Raw genomic sequence first — 14,324 nt, forward strand, 5'->3', positions numbered from 1 at the left:
GTATTTTTTTAACCACCTGAATCAATCAGCGGTGTCTATTGCAGCGTTGCATAAACTTCTCACTCATCTGCATCATCGAAGAGTCCTATTTTTTTACGGGTACATTGTGTCAGGTTTTATTTACCACAACTTGTTTTTTGGACCTTTAGTTATTATAAATACTGAAACTGGGAAAAATGGAAACGTCATTATTGAAACGGCTGCGGTTGGAAACAAACCCACAATCACATCAAGCCTGTATTTGCATATAAAAATGAAAACAAGTCTCCCCAAAATGTCCAACCGGTTCCTTACCTTGTCTTTCATGACTAGATTTCTCTTCTAGCCCGAGGGTTTGCATTAATATGTTCTTTACATCCTTATTGAATGTTTATTTCCCCATGTACCGTCTTTTCCGTACGCAAGACTGGAGTTGTGATAAACCCAAATTTGTGTTTTGAGCCAGTCACAAATCTTTTCAACTGTCTCCCAGGGACAGCATTCATGAAAACCTTTTTTAAAATTCGATATTCCTTTTATTTAAAAGCCTTGTTCTTTAGCCTTAGAGAAAAATCTACAACCTCAGCGGGGTGTCTTTGTTTTTTCTTCTGTGGCTTCACCTTCCAAGAACAGCAGTTAAGATCCGACTTGATCAAAAACGATCATGCAGCCTGCAGTAATGTGTGTATTAACCTCTAAGTTGTGCACATCATGCTGCAAGTATGTTGCATTGTTGTTCTGTTGGTGCTCCAGTGATGACTCCTTGACTCCTGCTCTCTGCTGCTGCGTTTTCAGCCAGACTGTGCACGTGTGTGTGTGTGTGTGTGACAGAAAGGCAGCGAGACAGAAATTCAAATTCAAATTTCTGTGGACAGAAATTTGAAAAAGAAAAGAACATATTTCTTATTAAGATGACAAAACCGGTCCAGGTCAAATCATTGGGCAGAAGACTGCAGCATCAAACTGGGCATGCGATAATAAAATAGGAATAAAACATAGAACGACAACAATGTGTGCATGGGCTAACTGTCTCAACACAGCAGGCAAGTCAGCGAGTTTAAACAGCTCTCCTTGCCTCTCTGATCCACTTTTGAGGAATAAATGTTCTTGTAGAAAGATGCTTCAGGCGATGTCTGCCTGCCCCACAAGAACCAGATCGTGCGATCAGAGTGAGAGGCAGAGGGAGTGAGGGAGCGAGCGAGCGAGCAAGGAATTACAGTCTCGCAGAGGTGGGTACAGGAAAAGGAAGTGAGGCAACAGGAGTTACAAGAACAGCTGAATCCAAGTGGGAAGGTGAAAAACAAATACACGCAGTGTTAGGCATTGGCATCGGCCTGTCTCATCCATCCTCAACATATCTTCCTTTTCAGCCCCCCCCCCCCTAACCTTACTTTTCTTTCATTCTGTTGTTGACCAGATAAGTTGTGTGGATTGTGGATAGGATGGCCCTTAAGATGGCTAGTTAGCGTGCTGTGTACAGAGGGACTGGCCCTTTCCCCCGTATACATAAAGGCTGTATTCACGGGCCTCATTACCAGGATTAGGACTCCTTTCCTCCTTTGTGCGGCTCCTCTGTAGCCACGGTCGCTGTCTCTTTCTGCGGCCCGAGCTGGCTAGCATATGGCAGCGGCGGCCAGCAGCCTCTACAGAGGGGCTCAGAGCTCAGAGCAAGGCCTCCTTTTGTTTAGGGCCGTTATTGTTGCTCGGCGTAATGACATTTGTAGGCCGTAGGATCGAGGTGGAGGGGTTAGTCTACCCCAGGGGAGAGGGAGGGGCGAAGGAGGGAGGGGGGGGCAAAGACATGTAGACAGACAGGAGTGTGGATTATGGAAATATGAATTGATTTTTTTCCCCCTGTGCTGTGGTAGAATAGAAAGCTCAAAGGAGAACAGACTGCAGGCTGGCTGGCACGCCGGGGTGGTGCTGGGGAAATGTGAAGCGAGAGGTGCTTGCTCCCTCTTTCTCTCTCTCTCTCTCTCTCTCTCCCTGCTCTCCTTTTCTTTCTTCCCTCCTGCTCCCTCGTTTCTCCCCTCAACCCCTGAGACTCTCGATGCCCTGGTCATATACAGATGCCATTTGGACAGAGAGGGATAGATGCGTAAGAGAGAGAGAGAGAGAGAGGGCAAGAGAGAAGTGGCTTAAGCATATATTTGAATCGTAAGAGGGGCTTTTTATTTTTTGCAAATGAAGCAGACAGATGGAAATCTGTCCGTTTCCTCTCAGATCTCATCCCAAAGTTGTGGAAAAAACACAACAGACAGAACACACACAGACACACACACACACACACGCACACACACACACGCTCAGAGACAGAGAACGAGATAAAATGATTCTTCCAGTAAATCCGAGCTAACCACAGTGTGGTATATAGAAGCCCCGTTCCTCTGTATTCACAATATTCTCTTCACATTGCTTAGACTTTACTTGCGTAGACTGCCGTGGACTCTCGTGCACGTTTTTGCACGGCACATCAGCATTATTCTGCTTCAACCTTTTGATGCTTCTGTTAATCTTTTCCCCGTTTTTCACTCGGTCTTCAGACTCTATCCTATCCTTCTCTTTCTTCACCTCCATAACTCACTGTATACCCACCGTTCTGTACGTTTCCGTATTTCTCATCCCTGCATCTCCTGCTCCAGGTCATTTTATCAGCCTATGAGTGTCCATCACACGAATCGCCTGAAATCGCACATGAGCCACGTTTCTTTCCTGCTAGCATCATGCATTTTAATATTCAGAGAGAAATGAAGGAAATGTTGAATTATGAATAGATTTTACTGCAAGGCCTTCTTTCAGCTGTGGATTACAGTTGATGCCAACCCTCTGTGGTCATTCCTCCAATTTTTATCATGAAACTTTGAACACCCTGCTGCATACTGCATGGGGTTTACCACGTAACATGCAGCTTTGTATTCATACCAAGGCTACATTAGATGGGATTTGAACCTAGATGGAAATATGCTGTTAAATGAACACATCCGTTCGTACATATTGTCAGTTTGTCATATTTAATGCATTCCAGGACTTGGTTGTGGACGTAACCGTGTTTTTAACAAATGCACAGATTTGTCTTTCTCTTAGAATATATATCATCCAAATGTTAATTTCTAGTCATTTTAAAAATGCTAATTTATGAGCGATTATCTCCATCGCTGTTTCCCTGGAGTGTCACGGCCCTGACTTTGGGAGCCACTGTGCTCCTTCAGGACAAAACACCAGACATACTGTGATTGGTGGCCCCAGCTCTGGACCGACCCAGTGTGTGAGGGGGGGGGGGGGGGCTCGTTGGAGGAGAGACCCATCGGGTAGTTGATGCAGAAGTGGTCTCAGGGAGAGGTAAATGAGAGGAGCTAACGAACATGATTTGTGACTTCAGCCTTGAGGGAGATGAATGCCGACCCTGAGGAGAGGAGGAGACAGTGTTAGTGAAGGAGTCAAGGTGTCTGCGCAGATGGGGGGTGGGGGTAAATGTCCTTCAGAGACCTCGGATAAGTGGTAAATGTAAAAAAAAAGATGAGTTTAAAGAGATTTATGGCAAAAAAAAAAAAAAAGTGTAAGGCGTGGGGAACTTGTGAAGGGGAGAGAAAGATGGAGTCAAGCTAAGAGCTGTGTGGAATGACAAACTGAGTAAGAAATCCAGAAAAGATGGAGGACTGTGAGATCCAGAGAAAAGGTGCTGGGATGAAGTGATTGTGAGATCAATATATATATAGTAGGTGATGTGCTTGATGACATGTTTGTACACAGTTCTTTTAGCCCGAGGACGGCTGACAGATGAGCGTCTGTTGTTGTCGATAAAGGAGATGACGATGGAGAGATGAGAGGAGCAACCTCTGTCAGGCCAGTCTTCCCAAGGACAGAGCCGGCGTCCCCACCCTTCCTTCAAACAGCGTCTGAGGAGCGCCGTTGTTTGGTGGCGAGCTGTTGAGCTTGAGTGTGTTTTGTCATCTCTTTGGCTGCTGCCACAGCCGGTGTTGTGAAGCTAAAACTGCAATGTTCAACGTGTGGCGAACGCTGAGATGAAATGGATGGAAATTCATACCTTTCTTGTGTGTGTGAGTGTGTGTGTGTGTGTGTGTGTGTTTATCTACGTATGCGTGTGTGATGTCTTGGCGTGTCACAGGGTCTCGTCTTTCCCCTTCACTGCACCCTGACAGCAGTGTCAAACAAGGCCTCGTATGATCTTCGTATGTCTTTGAGAATGTGTGTGTGTGTGTCGGGGGGGGGGGGGTGTGATGGTGTTTTTTATTCTTCTTTCTAACCCTTTTCACCTCAGATCCCTCGGGTGTTCCAGGGTCTTGCCTAATGGACAGTCTCACCCTGCTAGGCTGGCCTTTTGGCTCAGGCACTGAGCTGGATGCCTAACTTCGGCCCTTTGTTGCTCATGGGTCCTGATTGCAGTGACCTCTGGGCCAGCTTCCTGGGCGAAGCAGCCTGGTGGTGAGCGAAGGGGAGAGCAGAGGCAGTATTTTTACGCCCCGCTGCTCACATCCCAGTGACTGGTGAAAGGAAAGCGGTGGAGTAAAGAGCTGTTAGCCGCTTGTGCGTCGCGGGCTGCAGGTAGACGGCAGCGGGTTCGGCTACAGATGTGTGCGTCACACAAGTCTTGCCAGGTAGCTGCACTTTAGCCGTGCTACTGGTCCACTCCCGGGAGGGGTTGCTTCAAAAGAAATGGGGCGGTGTTCCTATCCGGTCACTTGTAAAGTGGAAGCCTTGGCGTAGGTCGTCTGGGTTTCACTCGTGAACTCTGCAGTGATGCTGGCATGACGGTAATGGATGACAGATGAAGATAACATAACTTTTATTTTAACGTGTTTTCATTCTGAATCTGCGCGACTAATCACAGACTTCAAAACGTTAAGATTGTGCAACTCCTGTTGCTGATCTGTCGACGGCCGCTGACGCATGGCTGCGGGAAGGGAACAGAGCGCTTTAGAAAAGGGAACAGGGACATTTTGTGTCATGCAGTGAAGCGTTGTTCCACCATGTCTTGTTTCAGAATGAAACTTTACATTTTACACCCCTTTATGCTAGTTCTGCTCCTGCTTTCACTGGATACATCTATTGCTTCAGTCCATATTTTCCATATATGTATAATAATATAATGTACATTCACAAATGCTGCCAAATTCCTTCAAAGTTATGCTTACAGTCACGGCGCGGGGGGGAACGACATTTGTCCCTGTCAACCAGGACACTCGTATTTGAGGTATCCGTTGCCAGACTTCTCCTAACCACATTGCCAGCAGAGCTATCACACCTATAACGATGTGGCTTAATTTAATTGGCATGCATCTCCCCCCCCCCCCGTAGCTATGCTCACCCGTACATGCCACAATCAGCGGCCAGCAGCCAAGGACGGGAATGGCAGAATAAATAAGGTGTTGTATAAATGTAGAGGAGGAGGTGAGAAGAGCGAGGAAGAGGAGTGCGCAGCGATGACCCGACCTCCTCTGCTAGATTCCATATACATCTGTCAATGAGACGTCCGCAGCCGAATGTTTAGGAGCCGCCGTTGTCGGGTTGGTCCCCTGCTGAGCTTCGATGTATACAGTCTTTGTGTGGATGTGTGTGACGCCATGTGTTCGAGGCAGGCCCACATCAGGGTTCATACAGTCGGGCTAAGCCCAGTGGGAGCTAAAAGCTTAAAGAAGGAAATCCCCCTCGGCTGTTTAGTGCTGGGCTCTGTGTGTGTGTGTGTGCGTGCGTGCATGCAAACACACACACACACACACTGACACGCGTGTGCTCTCGTTCTATCCCTCTCCTCCTGGCATGTCATTAATGAAGCCCATGCTCGTACGTTTGGGGCACAAGCAGCTCTCTTGGTCCAACGCTACATGAGCGTGTGTGTGTGTGTGTGTGTGTGTGCGGGTGTGTGTGTGTGTGGGTGTCTGTGTGTTAGGGAGTGAGACATCTCCCTCTATCACATGGTAATATATTCAGCAGAAGATCTCTGCAGAGGCATAATACTGCCGCTCTCCCAGTCTGAGCCCATCTGTGATATGTAGAAAGGACATCACCAGGACAGGTTATTAGCGCTGGAATAATGCACACTGTTATTGTTGACGGCAGATACTCATTCTCCGTGCAATACGCCCCGCACCCAATAACATAAATACACATCCATTGTGGAAGAACCGGGAAAAGAATGAGTGGGAATGCAATCGATGGCATGTTTGCTTTACCCCACTGGAATGCTGTTATATGAGGTGACTTGTTAGCAGCTCATTGATGAGGAATGAATTTGGGGCCTGGAGAGGCGTATGGTAAAGCCCAAGGACAACGGAAGACAGCGTCCAAACCTAACTGGTTAGTGCGCAAAAGCGCAGCCACTCTGCCATCGGTTGCTGGTTATAGTGGAAATTCCTGGATGTTTATGAAGTTTACTGAAGTAGCATTTATATGGTTGTGTGTTATATTTGAGTTTGTCGCTGAATCCTGAGCTATCATTTTGTACCGGGTCCTCAAGGGTTGAGCAGTGTGAAAGGGACAAATGTATGGAGCAAACATGAGTTTTCCTTGTTGCAGAGGTGGCGTACGGCACATATACATACCTGTCAGGTGCCTGGAGAGTCCACAAGATCAATCTGCCACCTACAACACCTGGAAGAAGACTCTAGGAACACAACTGTTTAAACCAAAGTAACCTTCCCAACACATGACAGACAAAACTTGCCCCAATCTGCCGTGCAGAATGAGCACGGATGAGAAAATGTAAGGCCCCGCTGTCAATGTGAACGTGTCCCTCACCGGTTCACGTGCCCTCCGTCTCGATACCCCCCCCCTCTCAAGCAGCGCTGTTGCTTTGGTCCGACTTTGAAGGCTGTTCTTATTACTGGCACAGAGCGCAGGTCAGAATGGCAAGGCAGCAGCATACTATTAAAGCCTAATGAAAGAAATCTCTGCAGGGTCTGCGGCCTGCAGTGGCCGGAGGAGGCTGTGCCTCTCTCCATTGTTCTTCGCCTTGTCTCCTCACTATTCTGTGTGTGTGTGTGTATGTGTGTGTGTGTGTGGGGGTGCGCATGTTTTTTATTCCTGCAGGAAAAGGTCTCTATCTCCATCCCCTATATATTGCTTCTCTGCCATGTCCCTTGTCATGGTCTATGTGTCCATTTCTGTCATATTTGCATCTGCATCCGATCATGATTTCCGACAGGAATGAGCTACGGTTTCGTATTCGCTAATACTAGGCTTTAATTATTCCCTGTTTTGCCTCGCTCGCCTGTTGTAAGATCTAATCTAGCTGCGTTTTACCGTGAAACTGTAAATTATCCCATATGCACGTTGTTTTTCAGCAGATGGTCCCGGTTGACCATTTTATATCCATCGATGCAGGATTAAAGTCAAAGTTAATTGAAGAACTTGACCAAATCATTCCCCACATGAGAACTCGCTTCATTAATGTCCTTTACAGGAAGGTCAGGGTCAACGACACAAGTCCTACCTCAAAGAGGTTCCTGCTCAGGACACACTCAGGTCCTGACGATCTGGCCTGGCCTCTGTGAGCTGCAGCAGGTCTGCTTGGCGATCAGGCTGCAAAATGATTCAGCTGTTAATTTCTGGCACGCATTCTGATAACAAATTAGCATTTTGAAAGTTTATCTTCACGCAGGTTTGCGTGCCTTACTGTGCCCTTAGCTAAATGCAGTGCAGCACTTTCGGCTACCGGCATGTATTTATTGGTCTTTTAATAGTTCTGGATGATGTAGTGGCCTGGTTAACATTATCGAAGTGAGTTGCTCATATAGATCGTTTGAGGCTTGTAAAGCGTTGGATTAATATGCTGAAGCCTAAAACAGGACAGTAGATTAATCTCTCGTTCCCTTTCCATATTTATTGGTTTAAGCTCTATTGATTATGCAATTCATTGTGTAAAGGTTGGGAGTATGGGAGGTATGAAAATCAACAGAAAATTGAAAAGTATGATTAACGCCTTGTTTCGTTTTCCCGGGAGAAAGAGAAACTGCTCGCCATGTAATACAGCGCTATTCTTTCTTTAGCATTTTCATAGGCTCTATTAAGACTATAATAATTTACATTTCCCCGCTTTATCTCTGATCGCTCACTCTCTGGCATTTCAGTCTTTATCTCTGCCTTAATATCTTTGTGTTTGTGTTCGGTCCCTCGCTCTCTTCTTCCTTTCTCAGAAGGCCACATCCACCAAGCGTTCAGTATCTGGTGCAGTTTTGAGATCACTGAAGAAACAGGAAGTTGTTCAGGAAGTGTGTTAGATCACAGACTGACTAACTGGCACTGCAGAGTCCTGATAATAATCAGTCAGTCAGTCAGACTAATGTTGTTGCTAAATTGTACAGGGACTGACATTGTTTGTGACTCAATCTTTTAGCAGTTTTGGACCTGGTTTTTATCCATTAATCAAGGTTTCGTTCCATCATACATTTCTCATTTTCCGCCGTCTCTCTCTAAAACCAAGGCTCAGCTGTCCTTGTGCCTTTACACGTTGCAAATGAATGCATATCCATGCAAATTCCTGAAAAAGAAAGACTCAGAATTTGAATATTTTGCTTAAAGCTGCACCCAGGTCGACCCTGCCATTCGGCATTTGAAAGCAGTGCGTCTGTTTGAATACTGAGGATCTCTCTTTGTCATGTTCGCCAGAGGGGCTGGGCGAGCAAACCGGCACCGGCAGGATGGGCAGAGATCGGCTGGGTAGCTGCACACAGACAGACTAATTGGGAAAAGGGGGGCGAAAGGAGGGATGAGGGTGTTGGTAAGGGTGAGGAAGAGGTGGGGTGCGCAGGAAGCGGGGAATCCAAGATGACGACGGGGGGGGGTTTAGGAGGGAGGTGAGAGAGGACGGATAGTGGGGGGATTGAAGGATTGGGTGGGAAAGGAAAGAAGAGAGGAGGTGAGGAAGAGGGCACAAGAGTGTGCAGGAGGAAGAGGTGAAGGAAGGGTGAGTGAAGATACTGTGGTTTCCAGCGCTGATGTGTTAGCAGCCCTGCTGAATATGTCATTACAGTGTCGAAGCGCCGGCTGGATAACCGGGGTCCCTGCCTGCCGGAAACCACGGTGGCCTCGAAACTCTGTTTTACTACACGTCTGACACATGTGGAAAAGATATCTTTGCACACACCCACGATCGGATCAGAAAGCTACGTACAGTTGGAGCAAAAATACAAAACCCAAAACTCTATGCTAAGTTGTTCATGTTTGAATGAAATCACTCAAGGCAATGTGGCAAAGCCATTCCACTCACATCACGACAGAGTGGCTTCACACTAAAGGAGTAGGAGAGAGTCCTGCCAGACCCGTCCCTCACTGAAAATGCATGAAGCATCATAAAGCACCAAATACGACAGAGACCTCGGACTGTTGGGCAACTAACGTCAAGGATTACGCAAAAAACAGGATTAAACAGCTGGTGTCAAATGTGCCTCATTTCCAACTTTCTGGAAAGGTGATGTTGGTATCCAATTTAGAATGAGGATGCGGAACCAGGCAGAAGGTCCGACACAAAGTGTCTCCAAACACTTTGTTAGAGATAATGCTAGAAAACATTTGCGTAAAAGTATAGCTTTTGATAAGTATTTATATATATGTAAACATAAAAGACATGTAACATTATCGCTCATTCTATTTATGACTCATGTTATACTACAAATAAATCATTTATGTTATCAGACCTCCTCCTCCTTCCTTTTTTCCATAACAACAGACAGACAGATGTGTAGGATTGTCTGGCCTTGGCAGAGGTATGAGCTCTGCAGAATACCCCTCTGGATTTGAGTTATGTTATTTCCGTGCGGTAATGCAGAGCAGGCTTTTCAAATCAGTCTGTGCATATAGTTGCTTTACCAGGAAATAATAAATTAACCTTGACAATAATAATGCAGGCTCAATGTGCACCATGATAGATTTTACAGTAAGAACCACAAAACAGCGTGCTTTAAAAACAGCTGACAGTAATGTAAAGTAGATGTCAATTGTAGTAATGGCCTAGCATAAGAAAAGCAATGATATAGTCCTTTTAAAATCTGCTTCTAATATGCGTATACCGGTGGTACGTTAACAAATTTGCCTGCCACCAGTCTCCATTCCTCTTGAAGCAAACACTGGCTCTTGGGGCCGGGCTGCACTGAACTGGGTTGAGTTAAACCGGGTAGCTGGCTAGATTGATCTGGTTGCAGCAGCCAGGGGAATATAAAGCAGGGCAGGGGCTTAAAGTCTGAGTCCCCCCAGGGAGGAGTTCTCGCTGCATGGGGAGAGGGGCATGAACTGAGTAGCTTCTCTCTCCTTCCCTCCCTTTTCGTCTGCCCTCCTTCTGCTCTCTGGTCCATCCTTCGAATGCCTTTTCCTTCTTTCCTTCCTGATGACATTCTCTCCATCAGTCAGTCTCCCTCAGGATTTTCTCTCTGACTCCTACTCTCTTTTCCTCCATCCTTGTTCTTTCCCATCGGATTCATTTGCAAGCATGGGAGGATTAATAATGCTCACACCCAAAATGAAATGCTGCGGCCGACACAGTGTTTAGCATTTAATCAGTTTATGTGCAGACACTTTTAACAAACTGATTAACATAGCAAGTTTCCCTATTTTTGGTGTTGATGAGGATCCAAGACTCGACATAGTCGATTTGAATACCCGCCATAAACCTCAAACATATATAACCGTACCCGCCATAATTACTTACAACAGAATCGGGGTAGTGCACGAATAAAAGTGAAGTTTAGTCCTATTTTTAAGTGTCGAAAAACAAGATTGCCTTGTGCCCTGTGCTAGAAAGTTTGTCGGTCTTCCCTGCTGTACCGTGTTATTCTGCTGGGCTACGGCGCTAAGCTGCACGGTGCTGCTGTTGTGCTGCAGTGATAGTCCACTGGGGGAAAACGGAGCATTCTGTCTCACTGAGTGATATCCCTGTCTCCGCTCCATGATAAAACACACACATGCACACACACATATACACACACGGCAAGCCCACCCGGCGTAGTAGCAGATTCCACCCTGCGCCTCCACCCCCTTTGCAAAGCTGAAGGAATATTAGCTTCCTATTTTTCTTTTGTCTTGGGAAAATGACAAGCAGGGTGTGTTTGTGTGTGTATTGGGGTGGGGGGGGGGGGGGGGTGGGGGGGTGGGTGGGGGGCAGTGATGGGGGCATACAGTGCTCACTGTAACCACTCCCACCCAAACAGCCATACCTTTTAGATATCCCCATGGTATAGGGCCCAGTCTACAGATCTGAGGAAGATTTATTCCATGTTAATATAATTTAGCAGTAGATTTGTCAATAGTCTATATATCAAACTATTTAACACAAATGTAAAGAATCATAAAATACTGACAGATGAGGGAAAACAAAGATTATGCGTTGAGGTCTATTGAATTTTAAGTGTTATTTCCCAAAGATCTGAGTTATTTTAAAAATTCTTCGATATTTAAATAGTGGTCCCAAAGATTTATTTTTTTGGAACTACTTTGCTGAGGATTACCAAGAGTAATGGAGGCACAGATTCCAAAAAAAGACATGCTGCAAATAAAGTGGAATTTAAAAATATTGTCAGCCCTAGAAAGTGTTTTTAGGTTGATTCTATTATATTGGACAGAATTATGGGAGTATCTCAAAACCTCGACTGGAAGTCGAGCTGCGTTTTGGGTTTTGGGCGTCCTCTTTAATGTTTGCATTGAAGAGTCGTAAGTATTCCATTGTCAGAAAAAATATTATATTGGCAGGTATTAGATAATATATCAAGCCTATTTATAATATAAACAATTAGAGATGCCTCTAAATCAAATGGTATCCTTTTTCCACTGGTTCACGGACTGATATGTATAGTCCTAGGATGGATCTTTAATTTATATATTTATGTATATATATTTACACACTGTATATGGAACATGTCTGCTCGTTCTGTGTCACATCCACACACAAACACATCACTTCCCACTGGTCCTGCATGAGATTAGAGTCTCCGCAGCCCCGAGACTGTCACTCAGACGCAGACAACTGATGTGGGCGGGGCTGTGACAACTTTCAAATCTGGCAAGACAAATGTTTTTATTTGCAGGGAACGCGAGCGCCTGCGTGTGTGTGTGTGTGTGTGTGTGTGTGTGTGTGTGTCTGTTTGGCTGCGTGTTCCATATGCAATGCGCTCGGGAGGTCTCTCTGGAACATATTGGTGTGTGTACATAGCGGTTAATAATAGTAGCAAACGATACAGCGATAGCAGCTCTGATGTGTGTGACAGTTTTACAGTCGCACACGCCAAGACAGTCACATACATGCACACACACACACACACACACACACACACACACAGAAGAGATGGAGACCTTCTCTGCCACCGAGCCCTCCGTCTTTGTTTAGCTCTCGGTTTTATCACAGACCCTGATAAGTAAAAACAATCCACCTCGCCTCCCTGCCCCTCCCACACACACACGCACACACATGCATGCACACACGCACACACAGTAAATGCTTAACCACCCTTTCATATTAAATGCACAAAGTCCTTGAATCAGGCAGGCACTCAAATGCGTCATACTGTCAAATGCACAAATCCACGTGACGCACACACACACACACACACACACACACACACACATATACATATCCTCATCCACCCTTCTGTCATACGTGATTGTTGCTGGCTTGTCCATGGTGAGCGGTGCGTTGTGCTGGGTTGGCAGCTTCAAGTTTTGATAAGGAGGGGGTGGGTGGACGGGGGGAGCCGGGTGAGGTGGGCTTTCAGTAACTGCCTCCCGTGGCGAGGTCTTAGCAACAGTAGGCAGCAACAACAGAAGACACCAAATCCGTCCTCGGAATCATTATCTGGGGGGGGGGGGGGGGGGGACATTCAGGGGGACGGTGGACGTCTCTGACCAGATCGAAGGGACAGACCTCGGGCTCAGTGGCCGAGCTTGGCAGGCAAACTGAGAGAAGGGCCAGAGCAGAGCAGGCAGCCACTCGCTACCCAGGATTAGTCTGTGAGGTTGGCAGAGTCTGTGCGGAACGGAGAGAGGTAGCTGAAGAAAGGGGCCTGGTTTCTGGCTCCCACCCTGGGCCAGGTTACCAGCCAGAGGGACGGGGAGACAAACGAGGAGCCGTTACTCGATGGCCGTGTGGACGGGCTGGAGTGCTCACCCATATGGTGCTCGCCTCTGTTCCTGCTCCCCGTCTAAATCCATATGCTGCTCCCCTCCCCACCCAGCTTCAAGAGCATGCAGACCCTCACCTCCCCACACTTCCCCAACCCACAAGGGAGGTGTTGGGAGGTAAAGCCCCGAAGGCTTGTACCCCCCCCCCCCCCCACACTCCTACCTCTTAACCCCTCAGAGCTGCTTAGCCCATTGTCACTACAATCTGCCACCACAGCCTCGGTGTTGTGTGTCCCATCTCTCCGTCTCTCCCTCCCTCTCTTTCTCCCTCTTCCTGCATCTTTTCATCTCCCCTTGGCACTCGATAATCAATGAACTTATTAACTGCTAATTATTCAAGCTGTGGATCGAGGATCCCTCCCTGCACTTGAAAAGAGAGAACCTTTCCCCTCTGTTCTGCCAAATGAAATGGTTTATATTGCCAATTCATTTTGGATTAAGTGCATTTAGGCTGCAGTGTTTGGGATGTGAAGACCTTGTCAGATTGCTATCACCAACGTTTAACATTAATCCTCATTTTGTTCCGCCAGCAGAGAGCACCCATTTAGGATCCCAAGAGGGGTTTGCATTGTAATACAGGGCTCTTATTTGTTTCTCTGTGATGTGTGTTATTCTAAAAAGGTCTCTCTCTCTGTGTGTGTGTGTGTCTGTTCTGGTTTCTTAGGAGGTCCTTCAGACGATACCAAAGTTCTGCTTTCCCTTTGACGTGGAAAGGTATGATTTGTCTCTGTTTCCTTCTTTTCTAGCACTGCAGCTCACTTTGACCTCCTTCACACACACGAACACACACAAACACGTATACTAAGCTTTCCAAGTCACATCCACATGCTAATTTACAGTCGATGTTTAATGACGTGCGCTTGTGGGTGTTATTGCGTGGAGCCTCTCCGGTCTGCAAGCCTAACATATCTGACATTTTCTTTCAAACTGCTTGCACGATTGCAACAACTTCCATTAAGAGCGACGCTGCTGAGGTCATCAGTGACGTACTCGCTTGATTTGTCGTGCACAGCAGGGTGTTTATGAGCGCGTGTGCGTGAAAGTCTATGGAATCGGCTCTATACGGGGTCCGATCAGGCTGTCGGCTCTATGAAAGTACCGGCCTCTTATTTTCAGCATGGAAAGTGACATGTTAAAATTCCCACTGCAGAGAAAGAGAGCGAGAGCGAGAGAGGGTGAGGAAAGCTGTACCAGACTTTAGTGAAGCTGATCTGCTGCCATCT

At 46.6% G+C, this 14,324-nt stretch overlaps 1 protein-coding gene across 1 annotated transcript in view; it reads left to right on the forward strand.

Annotated features, from left to right (window-relative positions):
* Positions 1-14,324, forward strand: part of dennd1b (DENN/MADD domain containing 1B) — an 82,649-nt gene that overhangs the window by 17,591 nt on the left and 50,734 nt on the right. Inside the window, exon 4 of the mRNA XM_068743414.1 lies at positions 13,766-13,815. Coding sequence (XP_068599515.1) covers positions 13,766-13,815 — 50 coding nt within the window. The remainder of the gene's footprint in view (positions 1-13,765; positions 13,816-14,324) is intronic.

Source organism: Brachionichthys hirsutus, chromosome 9, assembly GCF_040956055.1.
Source record: "Brachionichthys hirsutus isolate HB-005 chromosome 9, CSIRO-AGI_Bhir_v1, whole genome shotgun sequence".
Lineage (NCBI taxonomy): Eukaryota > Metazoa > Chordata > Actinopteri > Lophiiformes > Brachionichthyidae > Brachionichthys > Brachionichthys hirsutus.